The sequence below is a fragment of the Salvelinus alpinus genome, chromosome 15, assembly GCF_045679555.1.
Source record: "Salvelinus alpinus chromosome 15, SLU_Salpinus.1, whole genome shotgun sequence".
Taxonomy (NCBI): domain Eukaryota; kingdom Metazoa; phylum Chordata; class Actinopteri; order Salmoniformes; family Salmonidae; genus Salvelinus; species Salvelinus alpinus.
In genome coordinates this window covers 33,154,364-33,175,517 of record NC_092100.1, presented here as the reverse complement: position 1 = coordinate 33,175,517, position 21,154 = coordinate 33,154,364, and the positions used below count along the sequence as shown (strand labels likewise).

The 21,154-nt window shown below is 40.3% G+C and overlaps 2 protein-coding genes across 7 annotated transcripts in view; one reads left to right on the top strand and one right to left on the bottom strand.

Moving 5' to 3' along the window:
• The window catches only part of LOC139539938 (S phase cyclin A-associated protein in the endoplasmic reticulum-like), a 108,987-nt gene extending 96,000 nt beyond the window's left edge, over positions 1 to 12,987 (top strand). For all 4 annotated transcript variants that reach the window (XM_071343377.1, XM_071343376.1, XM_071343375.1 and 1 more), the window contains 3 exons: positions 6,624 to 6,815; positions 11,796 to 11,844; positions 12,090 to 12,987. In XM_071343377.1, the coding sequence (XP_071199478.1) occupies positions 6,624 to 6,815; positions 11,796 to 11,844; positions 12,090 to 12,193 (345 nt within the window). In that variant the 3' untranslated portion in view covers positions 12,194 to 12,987. The remainder of the gene's footprint in view (positions 1 to 6,623; positions 6,816 to 11,795; positions 11,845 to 12,089) is intronic.
• A 2,347-nt stretch (positions 12,988 to 15,334) lies between these two features.
• On the bottom strand, positions 15,335 to 19,276 carry LOC139539936 (insulin gene enhancer protein ISL-2B). Of its 3 annotated transcripts, none has more exons than XM_071343371.1 (6): positions 19,128 to 19,276; positions 18,587 to 18,776; positions 18,007 to 18,266; positions 16,840 to 17,123; positions 16,355 to 16,522; positions 15,335 to 16,050 (listed from the first exon to the last, which is right to left on the bottom strand). In XM_071343371.1, the coding sequence occupies exons 1-6, from the start codon at positions 19,183 to 19,185 to the stop codon at positions 15,934 to 15,936; spliced, it is 1,077 nt and encodes a 358-aa protein (XP_071199472.1). In that variant the 5' UTR covers positions 19,186 to 19,276; the 3' UTR covers positions 15,335 to 15,933. The 3 variants fall into 3 exon arrangements, with proteins under 3 accessions (XP_071199472.1, XP_071199473.1, XP_071199474.1); XM_071343372.1 differs by having other exon boundaries at positions 18,007 to 18,221; XM_071343373.1 differs by lacking the exon at positions 19,128 to 19,276 and having other exon boundaries at positions 18,592 to 18,715.
• Between the last annotated feature and the right edge of the window lie 1,878 nt (positions 19,277 to 21,154).

Genomic DNA, 21,154 nt, shown 5'->3' with positions numbered 1-21,154 from the left:
TGTCATTTTAGACATACCCCCAAGACCGTATTTAAATTATTTTATACAGTCATTATTTCTCATCTTTATCAAGGGTGTCAATCATTTCAGTCCCCACTGTATCTGTTCTGTTTCAGAAATATGAGATGAATGGTATTTGGTTTGGCATTGTGGCCCTGTTGCAACAGTCTGTCCATATAATGATACTTCTGTTTCCTTTATATGCTTCTGATAACGTATCATTAGATGAAGAGAGGGTGTAGTTTTTTGTGGTTCATACAAAAGCAACAAGAGCCACCTCTTTAAAGATTCATATGTTGCCACCTCTGTGCTGTTGGGCTTTGGGTTCTCTATTGTCCCTCAGTCAGAGTAGCATGGTCCATTGTTCTGTCCCAGTGGAGCTGCCAGTTCTCTCTAGTGTTGTGTGCTTTGCTGTGTTGGCCCAGGCCTAGTGTTAAGGCTACTGGGCCTATGTGGCTGTGAGCAGGATGTGATGGAGCAGACTTGGCTGCTGTGTAATTGGCTGTCATGCATGGTCTGTCTACTGGGCCCCTGAGCAGCTTACAAGTGCTACAGTTGGCCAGGCTTTAGTTAAGTGAAGCCTGACCCTCAGTGCCAGCCATCGAGCTTTACCTCAAACCTCTGCCTTTTTAATGTCCTCACAGGCGCGGTCAACCACCCAGCAATTTATAGGCGGATTTCAGATTCTAATTTCCAGGATGTTTTAGTCCTAATTAAAGAATCTGCCTCCATTTTATGGCAGTTCAGCTCTCCTCTGCTGCTCCTATCCAATTTAATTATTTTGATGTACGTAATTAGCATTTGTTGGCCTGATTTGCATATTATATTGGATAATTGAATGAGGACTGATGATTGAATTAGGGGGTGACAGATGATTGGGCTTTGTACTTGCCCAGCAAAGTTAACCTAACAGTCTGCCTGGGAGTAGCAGACCTTTGCATATTCATTTATGACCAGCGCACTTTGCTAATTTGAAATGCCCTAATGCAAAGTCTTCAACCTGCGACTTCCAATCAGAGCACAAGCTGCTGACAATTTAGTAAATGTTATATGTAGCCTTTGTCTATCTACTCTAATGTCATCCCAGAGAGTGAAATCAGCGTTTAGGACTTGTTCCTTTTATTGTTTATTTGATAGGTGTGAGAACCCTTTGAGAAAATGTGAGGAAATGTGAAGAGCAATCCTTAGCAACCTCCGTGGACTGATCCTGGCCAGTGACACGGTTCCTGGAATTTGTCCATGTGATCTGGGCCCTGAAAAGAGCAGGATGGATGGAGAAGAGGGGAATATTTTGAGTAGCTTTAGCTTTTCTCAGACTAATGTAAGCATTGGCAGAGCGCAAAAGCAGGCCCGCCCGTGCGGTCACACAGACTGCTGATTCACTGTCGGCAGGCATGCACACCAGCCTTTGTTTATATGTGTTGCGCTAGAAATAACGCTGCTCATAAAACGTAGAACTTTGAAGACGGTCTTTGTAGATGTATATTCTCCCTGCTCTGAGGGTATGAATAACTCAGCCTGTCACATAGAAAGCCATTGGGAGAGTGACATATGTAGCCTTGTGTGTGCTTAAGTGTTTTGGCTCACAGGGCCATGTGGCCATATGTTTTCATTGTCTCTATGGGTTCTCCCAAAAGACAGTCACACTAAAAAGGGGCTAAATGAAACTTGTTTTGTAACTGCCATGTTCCTTGTCTCATGAGGGGATAAGTACCGGTAAGCTCCCGAGTCTTTTTCTTCCCAACCTCCCAGTGATTCATTTGTGAGTCATTCATGGTGATGATCTCTAGGTTCTTTAAAATGTAGGAACAGTAAATGCTAGCGATGTTGGCACGTTAACCCAGACCCCTGGCTTTGCTTGCTTTCCATTTCATGACCAGTTCCAGACTATGGAAAGTTTTCAGTAGCTTAATGCAATTTCCCAAATTGACTTAAATTGACATTAATTCATCCCGACACTTGCAATGCATTTACTACTCGGATGCAATATTTCAGTTCACTATGAAGTCTACTGTAAAATAGAAAACGATCTGCTTGTGAACTGCAGTAGGCCCCTTCCCAGACTGACATCCCACACATCAGTGTTATCTGCAGCCAGACGAGCCCCTGTTCTTCCCATTCTATACGAGGGTGTTTCCTCTGCCCTCCAGACTCCAGCTCACAGCTTTGCGCCTGTAATCCCTGATCAACTCCCCATTACTGCCAACACAACCCTAACCCTTCACGCCTTCATGGGGAGCCAGCCCAGTGCTGGGGAATGTACCCTATGTCTCCTACTATACACCAGAGTAAACACACACCGACTCAGACTGGTGACTGGCAGGTAAGGGCTGATTGTTAGCTCTGTAGATGATTTACACACTTCATATTGGGAGGGCCCAGGTCCAACTAACTTCAGTGTAGTTAAGGGGACATTTTCCCCATAAACCTTCCATATCTTTTTAAAGAGATTGTATTTGCAGAATGACTCATTTTGATTGTGGCTCCTGGCAGTTTCAGAACGGCATCATCTGCTGTAAGATCTAGAGTAAGTTGACAAGGTTATTAGGCAGATAAATCTAGAATAATTACAAGTTATTTGGCAAACACTGTGTTTTATATGGTTTATCGGAGATGAATACCCTTGGCCTGTCTCTTAAAAGCCATGGTGGGATCTTCTCTTCTTTCCCAGGGTATATCTTAAGTCAATGTCTATGTCGACATCTGATTATCAGTTGACAATTTACATCGTCTCAATCAGGTGGTAGCTAGTTGTTAAGAGTCCCATTCAGCAGTAGCTTGTCTTCCTGAAAAAACTCTGTGTCCTCTAACATCATCTGCCCCTCTCTCTTATCAGTAGGGCCGTTCCTTCACTAGGGTAACTCCAGTGTGTAGAGGGAGGTTTGGCAGAGGGTCTGACTTGTGTTGTGGGCAAGAGCTTCAGGTTTGTGGCCCTGTTTTGAAGGCTGACATGGGTCCTCTAGCTGAGGTGTCTGGGTCTGTCTAGACGGTATGCAGAAAAGAGGCTACTCCACTGTCCACTCATCCACGATAGTCTTCCTATGTGTGGAGGAATCTCAAATGTAAAATGTTTAATGTGCTGGAATTACAGTACAGGTTCACTCTGACTCTTAGAAGTTGTCAAATCTAGCTTGCTAGCTATTTTTGGTAACACTTTATTTGGATAGTCCATACCGCCTGGTTTCCGCTTCAACTTGGGCTCTCCCAAGGTTTTGTTTGCGTTTCAGAACATTAACTTTACACACTCTCTGTTGTCAGTGGACAGCAAAGTGGTTATGTAATGGCGAGTCATAAAGGAGCATGCCTGTTTGAAAAGGCAGATCTCTGTAGTTAAGACAGACCAGAACCACCAGGCACTTGAGCTTTACGGGTCTGTGTTAAACTGCGGCTTGATTCATGGCTTCAGACAGACGCTTGCTGGACCTTTTTTATGATGTCAGGGTTTGAATAGATACTTCCAGTGGACAGGAACACCATGTGGGGCACTGTTATTGCTCTTCACCTGGGGTGATGCCTACAGAGTCCTGGAAAGTTGCTTATAGACTTGGTTTCTGTAGGACTAGGTAACCTCTGGTCTGTGGCTGCCAGCTGGCCTTGTTTTACAGTGCCTTCAAAGTATTCACACCCCTTGACTTTTTCCACATTTTGTTGTTACAGACTGAATTTGAAATTGATTAAATTGAGATTATGTGTCACTGGGCTACACACAATACCCCATAATGTCAATGTGGAATTATGTTTTTAGACATTTTTACAAATTAGTTAACAGTTAAGTTAGTATTCATCCCCTTTGTTATGGCAAGCGTAAATAAATTCAGGAGGAGAAATGTGCTTAACAATTCACCTAATAATGTGAATGAACTCAAGAATAGTGTTTTAACATGATTTTTGAATGACTACCTCATCTCTGTATCCCACACATACAATTATATGTAAGGTCCCACAGTAAATCTCAAACACATTCAACCACAAAGACCAGGGAGGTTTTCCAATGCCTTGCAAAGAAGGGCACCTTTTTGGTAGATGCGTAAAAAAAGTCTATAAACAAACATTGAATATTCCTTTGAGCATGGCGACGGTATTAATTAAGAGGGAAGCCTGTACAGAAAAAAAAATATGCCAAAACATCCTGTTTGCAATAAGGCACTGAAGTGAAACTGCAAAAATGTGGCAAATTAATGTACTTTATGTCCTGAATACAAAGCATTATGCTTGGGGTAAATCAACACATCACTGAGTACCAATCATCATATTTTCAAGCATGGTAGTGGCCGCATCATGTTATGGGTAAGAATGTCATCGGTAAGGACTATGGAGTTTTTTAGGATAAAAATAAAGGATTAGAGCTAAGCACAGGCAAAATCCTAGAGGAAAACCTGGTTCAGTCCAACTTTCCAACAGACACTTGGAGACAAATTCACATTTCAGCAGGACAATAACCTTAAACACAAGGCCAAATATACAATGGAGTTGCTTACCAAGACAACATTGAATGTTCATGAGTGGCCTAGTTACAGTTTTGACTCAAATCAGCTTGAAGATCTATGGCAAGACTTCAAAATGGATGTCTAGCAATTATCAACCAATTTGACAGAGCTTGAAGAATTTAAAGAATAATGTGCAAATATTGTACAATCCAGGTGTGCAAAGCGCTTTAGTGACTTACCCAGAAAGACACAGTTGTAATCACTGCCAAAGGTGATTCTAACATGTATTGACTAAGGGGTGTGAATACTTGTGTGACTGAGATATTTCCGTATTTTATTTTCAATAAATATGAAAACGTTTTCACTTTGTCATTATGGGCTGTTGTTTGTAGATGGGTGAGGGAAAAAAACATTTAATCTATTTTGATTTCAGGCTATAATACAACATAATGTGGAATAAGTCAAGGGGTATGAATACTTTCTGAAGGCACTGTATGCCTCCCTGCAGAGGGCACTTGAGTGTGGACAATTTGTTTAGGCAGCTGAGGATGGAACACTGCGTAGTGGAGGATTATGAGATTGCTGTATGGTTTGTAGGTTGAGTCCTTAGAGCATCGGCCCCAACACAGACACTGGCTTCTGAAACCTATGAAAGTTCAGGATTATGATGTCCAAAAGCAGGCCCTGCAACAACAAATTGTTAGTCTGCAGTGTTTCTGAGGTGTGTTTTTCAATATTCTAATGAAAGATTCCTTTACCTGGGATCTCATAATCAAATGTATGACCTTCTTCTCTAGCTGTTCCTCCTCCGGCAGTGTTGCAACGGTGAAGATTGATTCGGTGATCTAGGATCTTGTCGAAGTCCTGCAGCTAGCTTCTAAAATTTAAATAAGCAGCTCCATTTTGAAAACAATCAGATCTTCCCCTTTTTTCCTTCTGTACAGTGGAGTTAACGTTAGATTCTTGCATTACATGACAAAGTGAAAATACAGGGTATTTCGGTATCTTCCTCGTGAACCTGCATGTTTGAGTTCATCTTTGTTAACCTCATTGAGAATTTGCTTTAGTTGCGTGCCAGTGGAGAACTTAACTCCCCTAAAAAGCCTCTTTTTGTTTTAGCTGGTCAGTAAAGAATATTTACAGACATTAATAGGAAGAGGCATCGCCTGTGGCCCTTTGAATGCTGCTGTAGAACAGAGCTTTGAGGAGCTTCACCTTGAAATTATAAAAGCAGTGAATTATCGCTTTGTTTATCCTACCCTTAAACCTTAAAGTGCATTATCAAAGAGAGAATGCATTGGAAGAGTATTGTTAAGTGTATTCTCCAAATCTTGTAAATCCTCTGAATTTATGTCACTGTGGCCAGGGGACCTCACCCTGCCCTTCTGGTTCCTATTTCAGCTGAGACCCAGCCTGGGTCTCTGTACCTGTAAAGCAGTGGGGTGTTTTTCCAGACAGGATTTACTGTGGTGACCCCCCCCCCCAGTTTTCAGAGAAGTGCTGATGGCCTTCCCAGGCTCTGGGGAGATGCCCTGAGCATTAGGCCAGGACCCCTTCCTTTGGACCAGTTCCCGCTCTAATCAAACTAGGCTGGACGTGATTTGGTTTTAATATTGGTGGGCCGGATGTAATTGTGTGATTGATGGCCAATGGTAAGGGGGAGCAGGATGTCAGCCGGGTGAGAACTCCATTAATGGTATTGCTCATTTCTTAGTGGTGGTGGCAAGGCTACAGTGGAGGTCTGTTCACCCTTCCCCCCCACCCCTACGCAGTGCATGCCCTCTCAACCTAAGCTGCACAGTGCACATCCACAGGGATATGGTCTGGTGTTGGCTTCAATATCTGTGACACTCACACAGTTGGAGATGTTACCGGGTTAAACATAAAAGCCTATATCTTTTGATAATGAAGTCAAGATATTTCTCATCAAGAAGATATTTCACATTACGATTTCTTGTTGCCCCCATTTCACAACAGCTTGGAAATGACCTGCAGTACAAAGGAAGAGCAAAACATCCCATCATTGTGTTTTATAGCCTGTAATTGTGTGGTGGGATGCTGTGCCCTCCAGTTCTCCTCCTAATGGGTGTTTGTGTGTTGTTTTAGTGGCAGATTTATAGGTGGGAGGGGTGCAGGGCAGTGATTTACGGGTGGCACTGGCTGACTGGCTGACTGGCCGTGCTCTGTGTGTTCCAGGTGATAGTGCAGTCTGGCCGCCAGCCCAGCGTGCTGCAGAAACTGTGTCAGCTGCCCTTCCAGTACTTCAGCCACCCGCGCCTCATCAAAGTGCTCTTCCCCTCACTCATCTCAGCCTGCTACAACAATCCCCAGAACAAGGTTATCCTGCAGCAGGAGATGAGCTGTATGCTACTGGCCACCTTCATACAGGTAACACACACACTGATGTTTTGGCGACGCTTTCATTTTCTGAAGAACTAGCGCATTTAATGTATACAGAGCAAATACATAATAGAGCCACAGGTTTAGTCAGTCTTTTTGGTTTAAAGGCACAGTGTAGTAAAAAGATAATGTTTCTGTATTATATACAGTGCATTCGGAAAGTAGTCAGACCCCTTGACTTTTTCCACGTTTTGTTACATTACAGCCTTATTCTAAAATGGATTAAATAAAATCCTCATCAATCTACACACAATACCACATAATGACAAATAAAATACAGGTTTTTAGAAATCTTTTCAAGTGTATTAAAAATAAAAACAGAAATACCTTATTTTCTTAAGTATTCAGACCCTTTGCTATGAGACTTGACATTACGCTCAGGTGCATCCTGTTTCCATTAATCATCCCTGAGATGTTTCTACAACTTGATTGGAGTCCACCTATGGTACATTCAATTGATTGGACATGATTTGGAAAGGCACACACCTGTCTATATAAGGTCCCACAGTTGACAATGCATGTCACAGCAATAACCAAGCCATGAGGTCGAAGGAATTGTCTGCAGAGCTCCGAGACAGGATTGCATTGAGGCACAGATCTGGGGAAGGGTACCAAAATATTTCTGCAGCATTGAAGGTCCCCAAGAACACAGTAGCCTCCATCATTCTAAAATGGAAGAAGTTTGGATCCACCAAGACTCTTCTAAGAGCTGACCGCCCGTCCAAACTGGGAAATCGGGGGCGGGGGGCCTTGGTCAGGGAAGTGACCAAGAACCCGATGGCCACTCTGACAGAACCTTCCAGAAGGACAACCATCTCTGCAGCACTCCACTAATCAGGCCTTTATGGTAGTGGCCCTACTGAAGCCACTCCTCAGTAAAAGGCACATGACAGACCGCTTGGAATTAGCCAAAAGACACCTAAAGGACTCAAACCATGAGAAACAAGATTCTCTGGTCTGATGAAACCAAGATTGAACTGAATGCCAAGCGTCACGTCAGGAGGAAACCTGGCACCATCCCTTCGGTGAAGCATGGTGGTGGCAGCATCTTGCTGTGGGGATGTTTTTCAGTGGCAGGAACTAGGAGACTAGTCTGGATCGAGGGAAAGATGAATGGAGCAAAGTACAGAGCGATCCATGATGAAAACCTGCTCCAGAGCGCTCAGGACCGCAGACTGTGGCAAAGGTTCACAATCCAACAGGACAACAATCCTAAGCACACAGCCAAGACCACGCAGAAGTGGCTTCGGGACAAGTTTTATGAATGTCCTTGAGTGGCCCTACCAGAGCCCAGACTTGAACCCGATCTAACATCTCTGGAGAGACCTGAAAATAGCTGTGCAGTTACGCTCCCCATTCAACCTGATAGCACTTGAGAGGATCTGCAGAGAAGAATGGGAGAAAACCCCCAAATACATGTGTGCCAAGCTTGTAGAGTCATACCCAAGAAGACTGGATGCTGTAATCGGTGCCAAGGGTGATTCAACAAAGTACTGAGTACTCTGAATACTTATGTCAATGTGATATTTAAGTTATTTAATTTTTTAGACATTTGCAACCATTTCTAAAAACCTGTTTTTGCTTTGTCATTATGGGGTATTGTGTGTCGATTGATGAGGGGGGAAAACAATTTCATCCATTTTAGAATACGGCTGTAACGTAACTAAATGTGGAAAAGTCAAAGGGTCTGAATACTTTCCAAAAGCACATTGTACACTGAGTATACAAAACATTAAGAACACCTACTCTTTCCATGACATTGACTGACCAGGTGAAAGCTATGATCCCTTATTGATGTCAAGCATTGGAGTCAACATGGGTCATCCCTGTGGAATGCTTTCGACACCTTGTAGAGTCCATTCCCCGACGAATTGAGGCTGTTCTGAGGGAAAAGGGTGGGGGGAGGTCAACTCAATATTAGGAAGGTGTTCTTAATGTTTGGTATACTCAGTGTTTATTTACACACTAAGGTTGGAATAATACTGTGAAATTGTGAAAATTATGGTAATTCCCTTTTAGTGCAAGGGCTGCTTGAAAAGACTGCCTGACATTTCTGCATGTTTTGGTGGGATGGAATTTTGGCCTGCCTGGTGACATCCCCAGGTGGTAAATTAGTCAATAGACCAATAAGAAAGAGTTCCAAATCTCTCAGCCAATAAAAGCTAGTTTTCTGTTTTCCCAACCCCATTCAGACTACTCCCAGACAGTCATAGCAAAATCCTTGTATGAGAAATTGCTCTTAACTAAGAAGCTCTTTAAGTTACTTATTAGTCCTGTTTTCAATGAAAACAATCACAGTAAGGTACTTAATTGTTACCCAGAAATTATTTGTTATTGAGATCAAAGCGGCTGCATTGGACCTTTTTTTAATGTGTCTGTCTCCTGGTGGATATTTAGCACCTACATGGCATCCTCTGTGGATTTACCTGCCAGTGGTTAAGCCTCCAGTAAACAGGCTGTCTCCTTCATCTTCTCTGACAACATCGCCTCTCACCGCCCAGCTACCACCATTATTTACATTAAGATTATCTCGCACAATAGAGGGACAGGCTATTGTAATTTCAGCCAAACAGTGGGAAGATCTATAGATTCCTTATTCCCTGTGTCATTATTTATTATAGAATTAACCTGAGATGAAGCAAAAACTTGTTTTGCTAGAACTTTTGCTATTTTAATAGTATTAAAGGCATAGTTCTGGATAAGAGCGTCTGCTAAATGACTTAAATGTAAATGTAAAATAGTTCACCCAAATTACAAAATTACATATTGGTTTCCTTAACCTATAAGCAGTCTATTGACAGTATGTCCGCAATCGTGCTTTGGTTTAGTTTCCCTGGCATTGTTTCTAAATGCTAACTTCTTAGCATTTCTGGCACACATCCCATTCAAGTCGTGGGCCTGATATTGTCATTTTTTGCACATCATGTTCAAATCATTCAAAAGTACAGTACCTACAATTGATTGTGAAATTCACCAAAGTCACTTATGGATGATTTGAACATGATGCACAAAAATGCGACTGGAACAATTTCAAAGATTTTGCTGAGATACTGTTCATATAAGGAAATCAGTCAGTTGAAATAAATGAATGCCCTAATCTATGGATTTCACATGACTGGGAAAACAGATGTGCATCTGTTGGTGACAGATACCTTGAAAAAAAGGTAGGGGGGTGGATCAGAACGCCTGTCAGTATCTGGTGTAACCACTATTTGCCTCATGCAGCGCGACACATCTCCTTTGCAAAGAGTTAACCAGGCTGTTGATTGTGAAATGTTGTCCCACTCCTCTTCAATGCCTGTGCGAATTTACACTCGTACTCATTGATCCAGAGCATCCCAAACATGCTCAATGGGTGACATGTCTGGTGAGTATGCAGTCCATGGAAGAACTGGGAAATGTTCCGTTTCCAGGAATTGTGTACAGATCCTTGCGACATGGGGCTGTGCGTTATCATGCTAAAACAAGAGGAGATGGCGGCAGATGAATGGCAAGACAATGGGCCTCAGGATCTCATCACGGTACCTCTGTGCATTCAAATTGCCATCGATAAAATGTATTTGTGTTTGTTGTCCGTAGCTTATGCCTGCCCATACCATAACCCCACCGCCACCATGGGGCACTCTGTTCACAACATTGACATCAGCAAACCGCTTACTCACATGACGCCATACATGCAATCTGCCCGGTTACAACGCAGACTGCAGTCAGGTCAAGACCCTGGTGAGGATGACGAGCACGCAGATGAGCTTCCCTGAAACGGTTTCTGACAGTTTGTGCAGAAATTATTCAGTTTTGCTAACCCACAGTTTAATCTGCTGTCTGGGTGGCTGGTTTCAGACGATCCCACAGGTGACGGAGCTGGATGTTGAAGTCCTAGGCTGGCGTGGTTACACGTAGTCTGTGGTTGTGAGGCCGGTTAGACATACTGCCAAATTCTCTAAAACAACGTTGGAGGCGGCGTATGGTAGAGAAATTAACATTCAATTATCTGGCAACAGCTCTGGTGGACATTCCTGCAGTCAGCATGCCAATTGCACACTCCCTCAAAACTTGAGACATCTGTGGCATTGTTTTGTGTAACAAAACTGCATATTAGAGTGCTCTTTTATTGTCCCCAGCACAAGGTGCACCTGTGTAATGATCATGCTGTTTAATCCGCTTCTTGATATGCCACACCTGTCAGGTGGTTGGATTATCTTGGCAGAGGAGAAATGCTCACTAACAAGGATGTAAATACATTTTTGCTCTTTAAAAAAAAAAAAAAAAGCTTTTTGTGCAGGTGAAATATTTCTGGGATCTTTTATTTCAGCTCAAGAAAGATGGGACCAACACTTTACATGTTGCGTTTATATTTTTGTTCAGTATAATATCGGTTCCATGAGTTTAATGGGATTTGTGCCACAAATGCTAAAACGTTAGCATTAGGAAACAGTACCAGCTACTGCTAGGGAAACTAAACCAAAGCATGGATTACTATCATACCTTGTACATAGATAGACTGCTTACAGGGTAAGGAAACCAATGTGTCGTTTTATAATTTGAGTGAACTATCCCTTTAAGGATATGGTTCGTATTGAAATTTAGTATATTGTGACATCTTTATAAGCTTTAATGTGTGTGTTAATCAGAACAGGGAAACATGCAGGGACTGCAAACAGAATGTATGGGTATGTAAAATACACTTGAGTTCTTTCAGATGTTCAAAACACACTGTTGTCAGGATCAAATCCGGCATCATGAAATCGTTGCAAAATGTATGCAAAAGTTTATGTTTAAGGTAAAGTTATCTGTTCGTACCTATTTAGTTTGGTTAGCTTCAAGCATGATGAGTTATGGTTTGCTTAGATATGGTGGATAAAATGTTCAATTTCTTCACAGCTGGTGAACAATGGTGTCTGGCCTCTCCCCTACTACTGTCTTAATACTGTGGATCACTCTGACATATTCCTCTTTTATTTCCTCCAGGACGGTGCCTCAAGTGAGAACCATCCAGACAACAGAATGCAACAAGGAGGTAGGTATTCTTCAATGCCATTTTTTTCACTTTTACATTTTTTTGATAGTTTTGCATTAAAATGTATTAATGCATTCACCAATTATTTTAAAAAAGGTGACAGTACAGTATTTTCAATTGAAAAATATGAATTTACATAAATTGTTATGGTCAATTGACGATTGTAATTCTTAAATATTAGTGTATAAATCCTGAGGCATCTTGCTCAGACAAAAAACAATGTCCTATGGTTTGTCACCATGCAGACAGAGTCTCTCAGCCACTGGATTACTGTGAGCTGTCCAACCGCTTTCCCAGAGACCAATGGGACTCAGCACTGCAGTTCTTCCTCAAGAAGCAGGAGGACTAATTCAGAATTGCATGCCGACCTCTAACACGCACATACACATGAAAAACACTGCAAAGTAGAAGCCGACACTTCACCCTCCATTCTACACTACATACTTTCTACACTACATACTTTCTCATTTACATTTGAAGTCCGCATATGGGCTTATTCTTTAAAAATGCAGTCTTAGCCTTCCCAAAACTTTTGAAATCCTAGAAGACGAGGGATAAATCCTAACTTGAGATGCACATGTATAACTAAAATGTTTGTGTAAGTCATCCATCGATGTCCATGGGCGATTTGCACGAAAGTTTGAGTTGGAAGGGAGTATCTTATGTATTTTTCCGTGAGTCACGCACAATAATTATGTTCCTTGTCCAACCAAGTCATTTGCTTTCGTGTTGTGTTTCTTTTGTGGATAGAATGACAACGTAGCAGAAGAGAGCAGAGATAATCAAAAGCACTCTCATAATGGTTAGATTACATAACATGTTCATCAATAATACTGTGTACTTCCTGTTAATTCCTTTAATATTTTCATATACAGTTAAGATGTGAATGACCTGATCAGAATGTTTTTTCCCTGTAGTTATTTTACAGGTGTTGGGCAGTTTTGTACTTCAATATGTAAGTTACATAGCCTATATGTGTTTATTCTGTACATTTTAGATTTGCTCTAGTAGGAGCTGTCCTGATTTCAAGTACAAATATTTCCCTTGTTCTTGCCTTTATGCTGTGAAGAACTTACAAAATATAATTGATTTAGTAAATTACTTTTTTTATCCCATTAATAAATTATTTATTATTATGCGTCATTCATTGTCCTCCAGTTATTTTTATCTAGAGACTGTGCGGCTCACTCATTCAAGTCTCAGTGATTTCCACTATGTCTACTGATCATCAAGTGACAATTAATGAGAAGTACTGACTAGCCTCTCTGTCTGTGTAATTTTCTGCCTGTACAGCATTGTAACATTTGTAATAGTGATTAATATCCCAGGTGGTGTGAGGAGCTGGGTTAAAACAAAATGGCTGGTCCTTCTCTATACCAGACTCAGTTCTGCAGGCCCAGTCAATCCTCTGCTCTTGCCTGGAGCAGCCCAATCAAACCCAACAGTTAATTCAGCGCTCCCAGCAAGGAGACATACCAGTGGATATTCTTTGAAAGATAACTCCTAGAAATTTATGCAGGATTGAATAATTATTTTCAGTACGTAAACCTATACAGGGCTGGGTATATTCTCACAATTATTGCCAAGTGTCTCTTCAACTTTAATATCAATTGAAAAGGTCTCTCATATTAAGGGATAGTAAATACATAAAACTCTTAAAAACATTTCACATGCAGCATACTGCAGCTCTAAAATGGGCCTACCGCTTGAAAAGTAGCCTAGGTCTATTATTTCCCTGAAATAGTGTAGCCTACCCCTACCCCAAACTGTGGAGTAGCCTAATTATTTTTACATCTTGTATGCTTTAAGGTCAGAATTATGACAACTGATTACGTTAATATGGGAAATGTGTCCATTAGATTCCTATCATTTGTTATCGATTAGGTGAAATCCTGAAATGACAGCATCTATTTTCATTCTGCCGCTCGGAGCGCAACAGTGGATTAACGAGTGCTGTTGTTTGTACTAATGATGTTTATCAGATACAGCTAGATGGCTGATTGTGAACTGTAGATTTCCAAACTATATAATTATCTGATCAAATGGAAATTAGATAAAACTGTAAAACCGTGATCTGACGTGCCAAAAGCCATATAGGCATTACGCACTTTATTTATTTGCCAGTTGTCTTGCAACCCCCCCCCCCCCCCCCTCTTAAATGGCTTTATGGACGAATGAATGAGTTGTGTAAATGACAGAAATATGCAACAATACAACTAACTACATAGCCTATCTAGGCCTATAGCAAGGCTAATGGATGAAGCAATTCCAAAATTTGAGGCCTATGGATGCTGTTATTTTCTGTGCGACATTGAAAGTTATTGACTTTTATTCTAGACATTGCCTTCCTTATATGCAAAACATTTATCAAGTGAATATTAATGTGTATATATTATGTTTAAGGGGGTAATAATTTGATTAGGCCTGTATCTCAATTATATGCTTTGTTTCTAAAATTCCTTTTAACCACGATTATGAAATATTTCCAGAGGAAAGATTAGGTGGGGTACAAGGGCAGAATTTGTTGGTCAGTAGGCTACTGTTGCATAGCTACAATTATTGACATAAAAGACTATGCATGGCAGGATAGGCCTAATGGCTTTTTGATTTGATGCCAGAAGTCACATAAAGAGACCTAGCTAGAACTACTATGTACTGTGCTGAAAGACTGATCATGTTTCCGATCGTGATTAAGAGGTTAGAATGCTGTTGCGTCCTCTGATCAGAAAGTTAATTCTCAACAACAAATTGTTGAGGTCTAGTATGTCGTCAGTATCTTGACCTGCACTCCTTGTCCAGAGGCTATCCAGGATTTTGCCTGGAATGAAAATAAACCCAAGACATGCCAGTATGCGTTCGCAGGGTGGGAGTCCCCTTCAGCACAGACTCCAGCGACAGAGAGAGGTGGGTTTGTTGTGGTTCCATTCAATGTATCGTTTGCAGATGATGCCAAGCGTAGATAAGGAGCCGCCGAGCCCTGTCCTCTGTCTAGACTTGTGACTTTACAAGTGAAACTGGAATGATCACATCGCAAATCCATTTGTGGAGGACAATTAAATAAACAATATGTTGTCCTCAATTGTATTTAACAAACAACCCTCAATGTAGAAATGCTTGCATTTGACCAACTGTGATTCTGTTGCGTTACGATTTTTCAATATGCCATTAAAATTATAGAGAAAATCTATTTGATGTAAACTAATGACTAACACGATTCTCTGAAAGATTGTGGTCTTAACTGACATCACAGTGATTTATTTTGGATGGTTCGAAATTAATTTGAGATTCTATAGGCCTATTATATCTCAAACGTTTTTCACCCTGGCTACATAGTTTAGATTAAGCCCATGGGCTTATGGCAACGCAAAACCACCATGAAATAGCCGTTTCATAAATACAGTGATTTATTTTGTCCATTTGAAATTTCAGTTAATATTTGATTGAATTACTGCATCTATGAGATTTCACATGCAGAGTTCATTAGACATGAAACAGTTCATATGGGTTTATTACGATAGCCTACATTTTCGCATAATAAATATCAATAACTTACTTTTTCTTGAAAGGTTCCACAATCTGTATCCCATCCACTTAATTACAATATTTTACAAGGCTTGATTTTAAATCATCTCTAGAAATCATGCACATCTACAGAGTCATGGGGTCTCCATATGGTCGCAACCCGACATAGGAAACTTACATAGATGAAACTATACAATTGTTGGCCACTATGGATAATGTTCTGATATGTTCATCATTACAAGCTAGCGACTCATAATAAAGTTGAATGTTTGTAGATATAATCCTCACGTAGGCTATGTCCAACCATGTAGGTAAGATCCGAGGCTCAGCCTCTGCTTTAGTTATAGCCCTTGGTTGTCACTGGCTGGTAACTTAAAATTCATCCGATCCTGAGAAATGCAGACCGGTCCCTCCGTGAACAAATGGTGCATCCTCATAGACACATCCAGCGTTATTGTTCTTTAAATAAGATGAAATCCTTTTCCTCTCAAAGCTGTTAACTAGCCAATTCTCATGCAGGGCACGCGGGAGCATGCTGGAGTTCGAAGCGTCACTGTTGGGCTGGTCTCACGTGTCCATCGGACTTGGTACCATGCTGTTCGGGGTGTCCGGCAACTGCGACGACAAGGAGGTCACATCACTGCCGGAGGAGTTACCCATGGAGCCCGATTCAGAAAAAGACACCTGCGATGGAAACGGTTGTTTTAATTAGCGTTTTTTCTCTCCCAATATTGCTTATTGCATATTGATATTGACCCTTATGTTTCGATGAAGTCCAATGCAAATATTGGGCCAATATGAATATTCATGTAAATCGACCAGCCTTCAAATTTGATGCTGAAAAGCATTTATTTAATTTAGAAATATTTGACTGAATGAAATCCCATTCTCTAATCTGAATTGAGATTGGCCATTCAGTGATCGAGTGGATGATATTTGAATAAACATACATTTATTGCTAAATGTGTGTGTGTGTGTGTGCGCCTACCAACTGCCGGAAGGCGGGCTGGTCCAGGTCACTCTGCAAGGCGAACTCGCTCAGGGCCTTCCAGGGGGGCTGGTAAGTCTGCACCTCTACTGGGTTCCCTAGGACCGTGTTGTCGTGTCGAATTGGACTGCCTGCCACCATAGGTGTACCCGTCAGCCCCTGAAGATTCTACAGATAAAATGTATCACAACAAACATCTCACCACCATCCATCTGGTTCTCAACATTCAAAGTGCAATATGGTCGGCAGGTAGCCTAGTGGTTAGAGCATTGGGCCAGCTGACAAGGTAAAAAGCTGTCGTTCTGCCCCTGAACAAGGCAGTTAACCCACTGTTCCTAGGCCATCATTGTAAACAAAAATGTGTTCTTAACTGGCTTGCCTAGTTAAATAAAAATATGCATTCATTAAATTTTATTTGTCACGCCCTATTAAATAACACCTTTATTTTTAGTTTATGTTGCATTAGAATGTCTAAATGAACTTACAGTTTTATCGATGTGATGCTGTTGTTGAAGTTGCTTCATGAATATAGTTCTCTTCTTGTCTTTACAACGTTTGTTCTGAAACCAAACTCTGATGACCCTTGGGCTAAGACCGGTCATCTCTACCAATTGTTCTTTCATAAGAGCGTCTGGTCTTGGGTTGGCATTGTAACAGGTCCGAAGGGTATGGAGCTGCTTCTCGTTCAATACTGTTCGCACCCGAGTGGTTTTCTCTGACTGCTTGTGGACGTGGTTCCGATGAGGAGGCTGTCGAACTGACACAGGATCTGTGGGACAAATATTCAAACGGAAATATCTTTGAAAATGTAATTTCCACTGACTGAGCCAAATTTAGAAACGCAACGAAAAGCAATCATGACTGATGATAGATACACGTATTCTCCCTACTTCTCCCTAGCAATTACACAATCAAGGCAGGAGCATAGGAAACTCACAAAGAAAAAGAAAAAACACAATCATAAAAAACATCCACATTTCTCAGTCAAGAGGTCCTCAACCAAAAATAATAATAACGATGATCATGTAATTTCGTGATAATTGATAAGATTCTTTGGTAAACTTTAATTAAACAGGCTATACAATATATCCCTTCAAATATTAACTCAAAAACATTTTGTGAATTACAAATACAATTTAAAATGCTTCCCACGTAACATTCATTTATTTTCTGTTGTAGAATCATATTTCGATCGAGGTCTTTTATTCTCTCTTTTTCTAACTTCACACCTACAAACTCTAAACTTTCAGTATTTGAATTAACAAAAATATATCGACCATTGCAGCATACCCCCTTTACACAGCCAATATGTTACCTTATTGTTTTCAAAATAAACGAATTGACGTACACTTTAGTCTAATAGCTTAATAGCTTTAACAACTTAATAGATACAAACAACACCCAATATGTTTTAATTAATGTTTAGACTACCAATGAAAGTAATGTAATACACCTATAGGCTTAAAAGTCTGCACACTTGATCAGTGAAAGGAACATTTTGCAGACAAGTATAATAATAATAACTGTTATTATAAAAAATATATATTGTTTTACAATTATTATTATTATTATGCTATATCCTATCGTTGTTATTAACGTTATTATTAATATTATACTCTCATTATTATTACCACCATTATTCGTTCACTGACCAGTAATATGAAAAGACCTGGAGAGAATATTTCCCGGACTAATGGGGCTTCCCGCTGAGGCCCGTTCCAGAAGTAAACCGTGATCAGCCCGACACAGCAGCTCCTCGTCCCGCAGAGAGAACTCATCCCCCGGCACGAGATGCCGGCTGCACATCGAGCACCTAAAACACTCCATGTGGTAAACGTTGTCACGAGCTCTCATCACCAGATCACTGCTGCAGAAGCCAATGTTACATTTTGCACATTTAATCCCAAATAATCTGAAAAGGACATAGGAACATTGGTCTCAATACTTTATAATGCATAACAAAAACATGCAATTTAGTCAGATGAAGGAGACGAATAGCCTACGTCACAAGTCAACCTTTTTTATTATATTTTACCAAATAAACCAGAAACTTTGACTAGGTTGTGCTATTCTCTCTCATGTGGATACTGTTTAGTGCCAACAAGCAGTTTGAACAATTTATCATACATTTCCACTTCAGTAGGCCTAACTACAATTTTTTTCACAATTGGGGCCTTTGGAAATTCCAAAGCTCTGAAATCACATCAGTGAGGAAATTTAGTCAACTCCTACCTTACATAATCTCTTTTGCAGTATGTTTTGCCATCTCGGACGAAGCAAGTGCACGTCTCATCCAGGTACTGACTGCATTCCGAGCACTTCAGACACGCAGCATGCCACTCCAGGTCCGGGGCGACCCGCAGGATGTACTGGTCGTGGATCTGACTCCCACAGCCCACACACATTGCGATTCCAGACTTCTCTGTCGAATGCACAGTATATTAATGCTACCACCACCTACACCAATGTAATCACCAGATATACTCGCTAAATCCCCGCATGTTCGTCCAGTGTCCACTCTGCAGCATGCAACCGTGTCGTGTCCTGTTTTGTTATCCTTGTCATTTCCAGAACGAAGGGCCGTAGCTATATACGGGTATAACTGACCGTAGACCTAAGATGTATTCACATCACCCTTTTCAGTTATCGAAATTGACCAATGCAACAAAAAAATCGCGAAATGTTCCAATAATAGCCCAATATTGTTAACGATCAAATCCATATTAAATGTGCCTGGGTCAAAGTTAAGATAGGGACACAAATATTTACTTACTTTTGGAATGATCCCCCATATCACCCAAGAAAGAAGAATTTAATATAATATCCACCATACAGGAGGGATAGTGCAGGCCGAGAGATTAAGAAATTGAGTGGAAGACTGCCCGGTCCCGTTCCTGGTTGACTGCTAACTTCTATTCCTCGATTGAGAGGTGGGAAGAGAAGAGCAATGTCCCACGCGCAGAGTGACGTCACATGTAAACCTGGACCTCTGTGCGTTTGGGGAGGGGGTAAACTATGCAAAGGCTTTGACTATGAAACAATAGACTACTTACTAGATCAGTGGTTCTCAACTGGTTTTTGCCTCCGGACCCAAATTGCTGGAAAACGATTTTAATGCTATATTGATAGTAAATGTACCATTTATATAATAAGGGAACAACAGTCCCACCTTTTCATTTTCAATAATTACATTTTGCCTATATTCTTGATGAAGAATGCTAAACTCACTGGTTTGAGACCAAAAAAATCAACAAACTGCTAAATAGCGCTGCTAATAACAGTCTATTGAAAAGACTGTGATTAAAGAAAAATTGTTCAGAGGTAAAATTATTTAAAAAACAAAAGTGAATTATCATTTTCTACACACTTTAAATGCACGACCCACCAGTTGAGAATCGCTGTAGGCCTACTAGATCAACATAGACCCCCTCCATCCGTGTTTTTTTGTGTCCAAGCCAGCGTTTTCTTTTTTGTTTAAAAAGCATGGAACTGGAAGAAAAGTTGTAAAGGTAATTTAAAGAAATTCGAAATTGAGTTTTGTAATTTTCATTGAAATGTGTTGCATAATATAGTGAATGATAAGAAAGATCCAAGACAAAAAGTCTAAATACTAAAAACTGTTTTATTTTCTTAATATAAAGAGATTTTCACACATAAGTTGAGTGGAAAGTTGAACTTCATTGTTATGATTATGCTTCTACACTTATGATTGTGATAATTATTACGGTGATGATAATGATTATGCAGACCTATTCATTTTTTATATTCTTAATATTATTTTTTATTATCATTATTATTTTTCCTGGTGACAATACAAAAACGTATAATATGTATTGCAAAATACTATTAAAAGCCTGGATTTCATAAAGTAAGATTAGACTAGAGACCTCATAGAGAACTAGAGTTCTATGAGTGAGCCCTCTACTGGAAAAGAAGCAGAAAGGTCCTTTTGGAGCAGAAAGACCATTTTGTTGTTTATGTTTTTAATAACAGCCAAATTATTTAGTCAATATTACTATTTTGTCAATTTATTAAAATCTAACAAAATCCCTACAAAAAATAAATGAAGAAGCTATTTTGCCACGCATTCCATCAACTGACATTTATTAGATTATTCTGAATTTCGTTTTGTAAATGTATAAGTATAATAAAAAGATGTTCCCATTCTGCAATATTGTATAATCAAAATTCAAATTTTATTAGTATTGTCCGGATATATAAATCAAGAAATCTTTAGAAAAGATTTACCCTTTTCAGTACATTTTAAGACACGTTTTGACATGGAAAACCCATCAATTTTTTGCATGTGATATACACTATTGGTTAAGGAACACGTAGCAAAGTGCACCATTTAACATTTGTAATGGATATCTTTAACATAACCAACAATTAATGCATGCATGTTAATGAGGAAGTATGTGATGATAAACAATAGGTTCAATGGGTATGATTTCATCATTGTGGACACACGTCTCCAGCAGCCTGGTCTCATAGGCTAGAGGTGACATAGTAAACGTAAATCCTGGACGAAAAAATTAGTCTCATATGTCACGTTTGGTATGGTCACATAAGACAGAAGGTTACTTAAGGCAAAAACGAAAGTAGGGTAGTTAGTCAGGTTGGATGGGTAGGCGTATAGCATGACCAAAAGGTGGCAAGTTCAAATCTCATCACTGACAACTTTAGCTAACTAGCAACTTTTCAACAATATACTTCAACAACTTTTTAGCTACTTTGCAACTATTTAGCATGTTAGATAACCCTTCCTCTAGCCCTAACCTTAACCATTTTATCTATTCC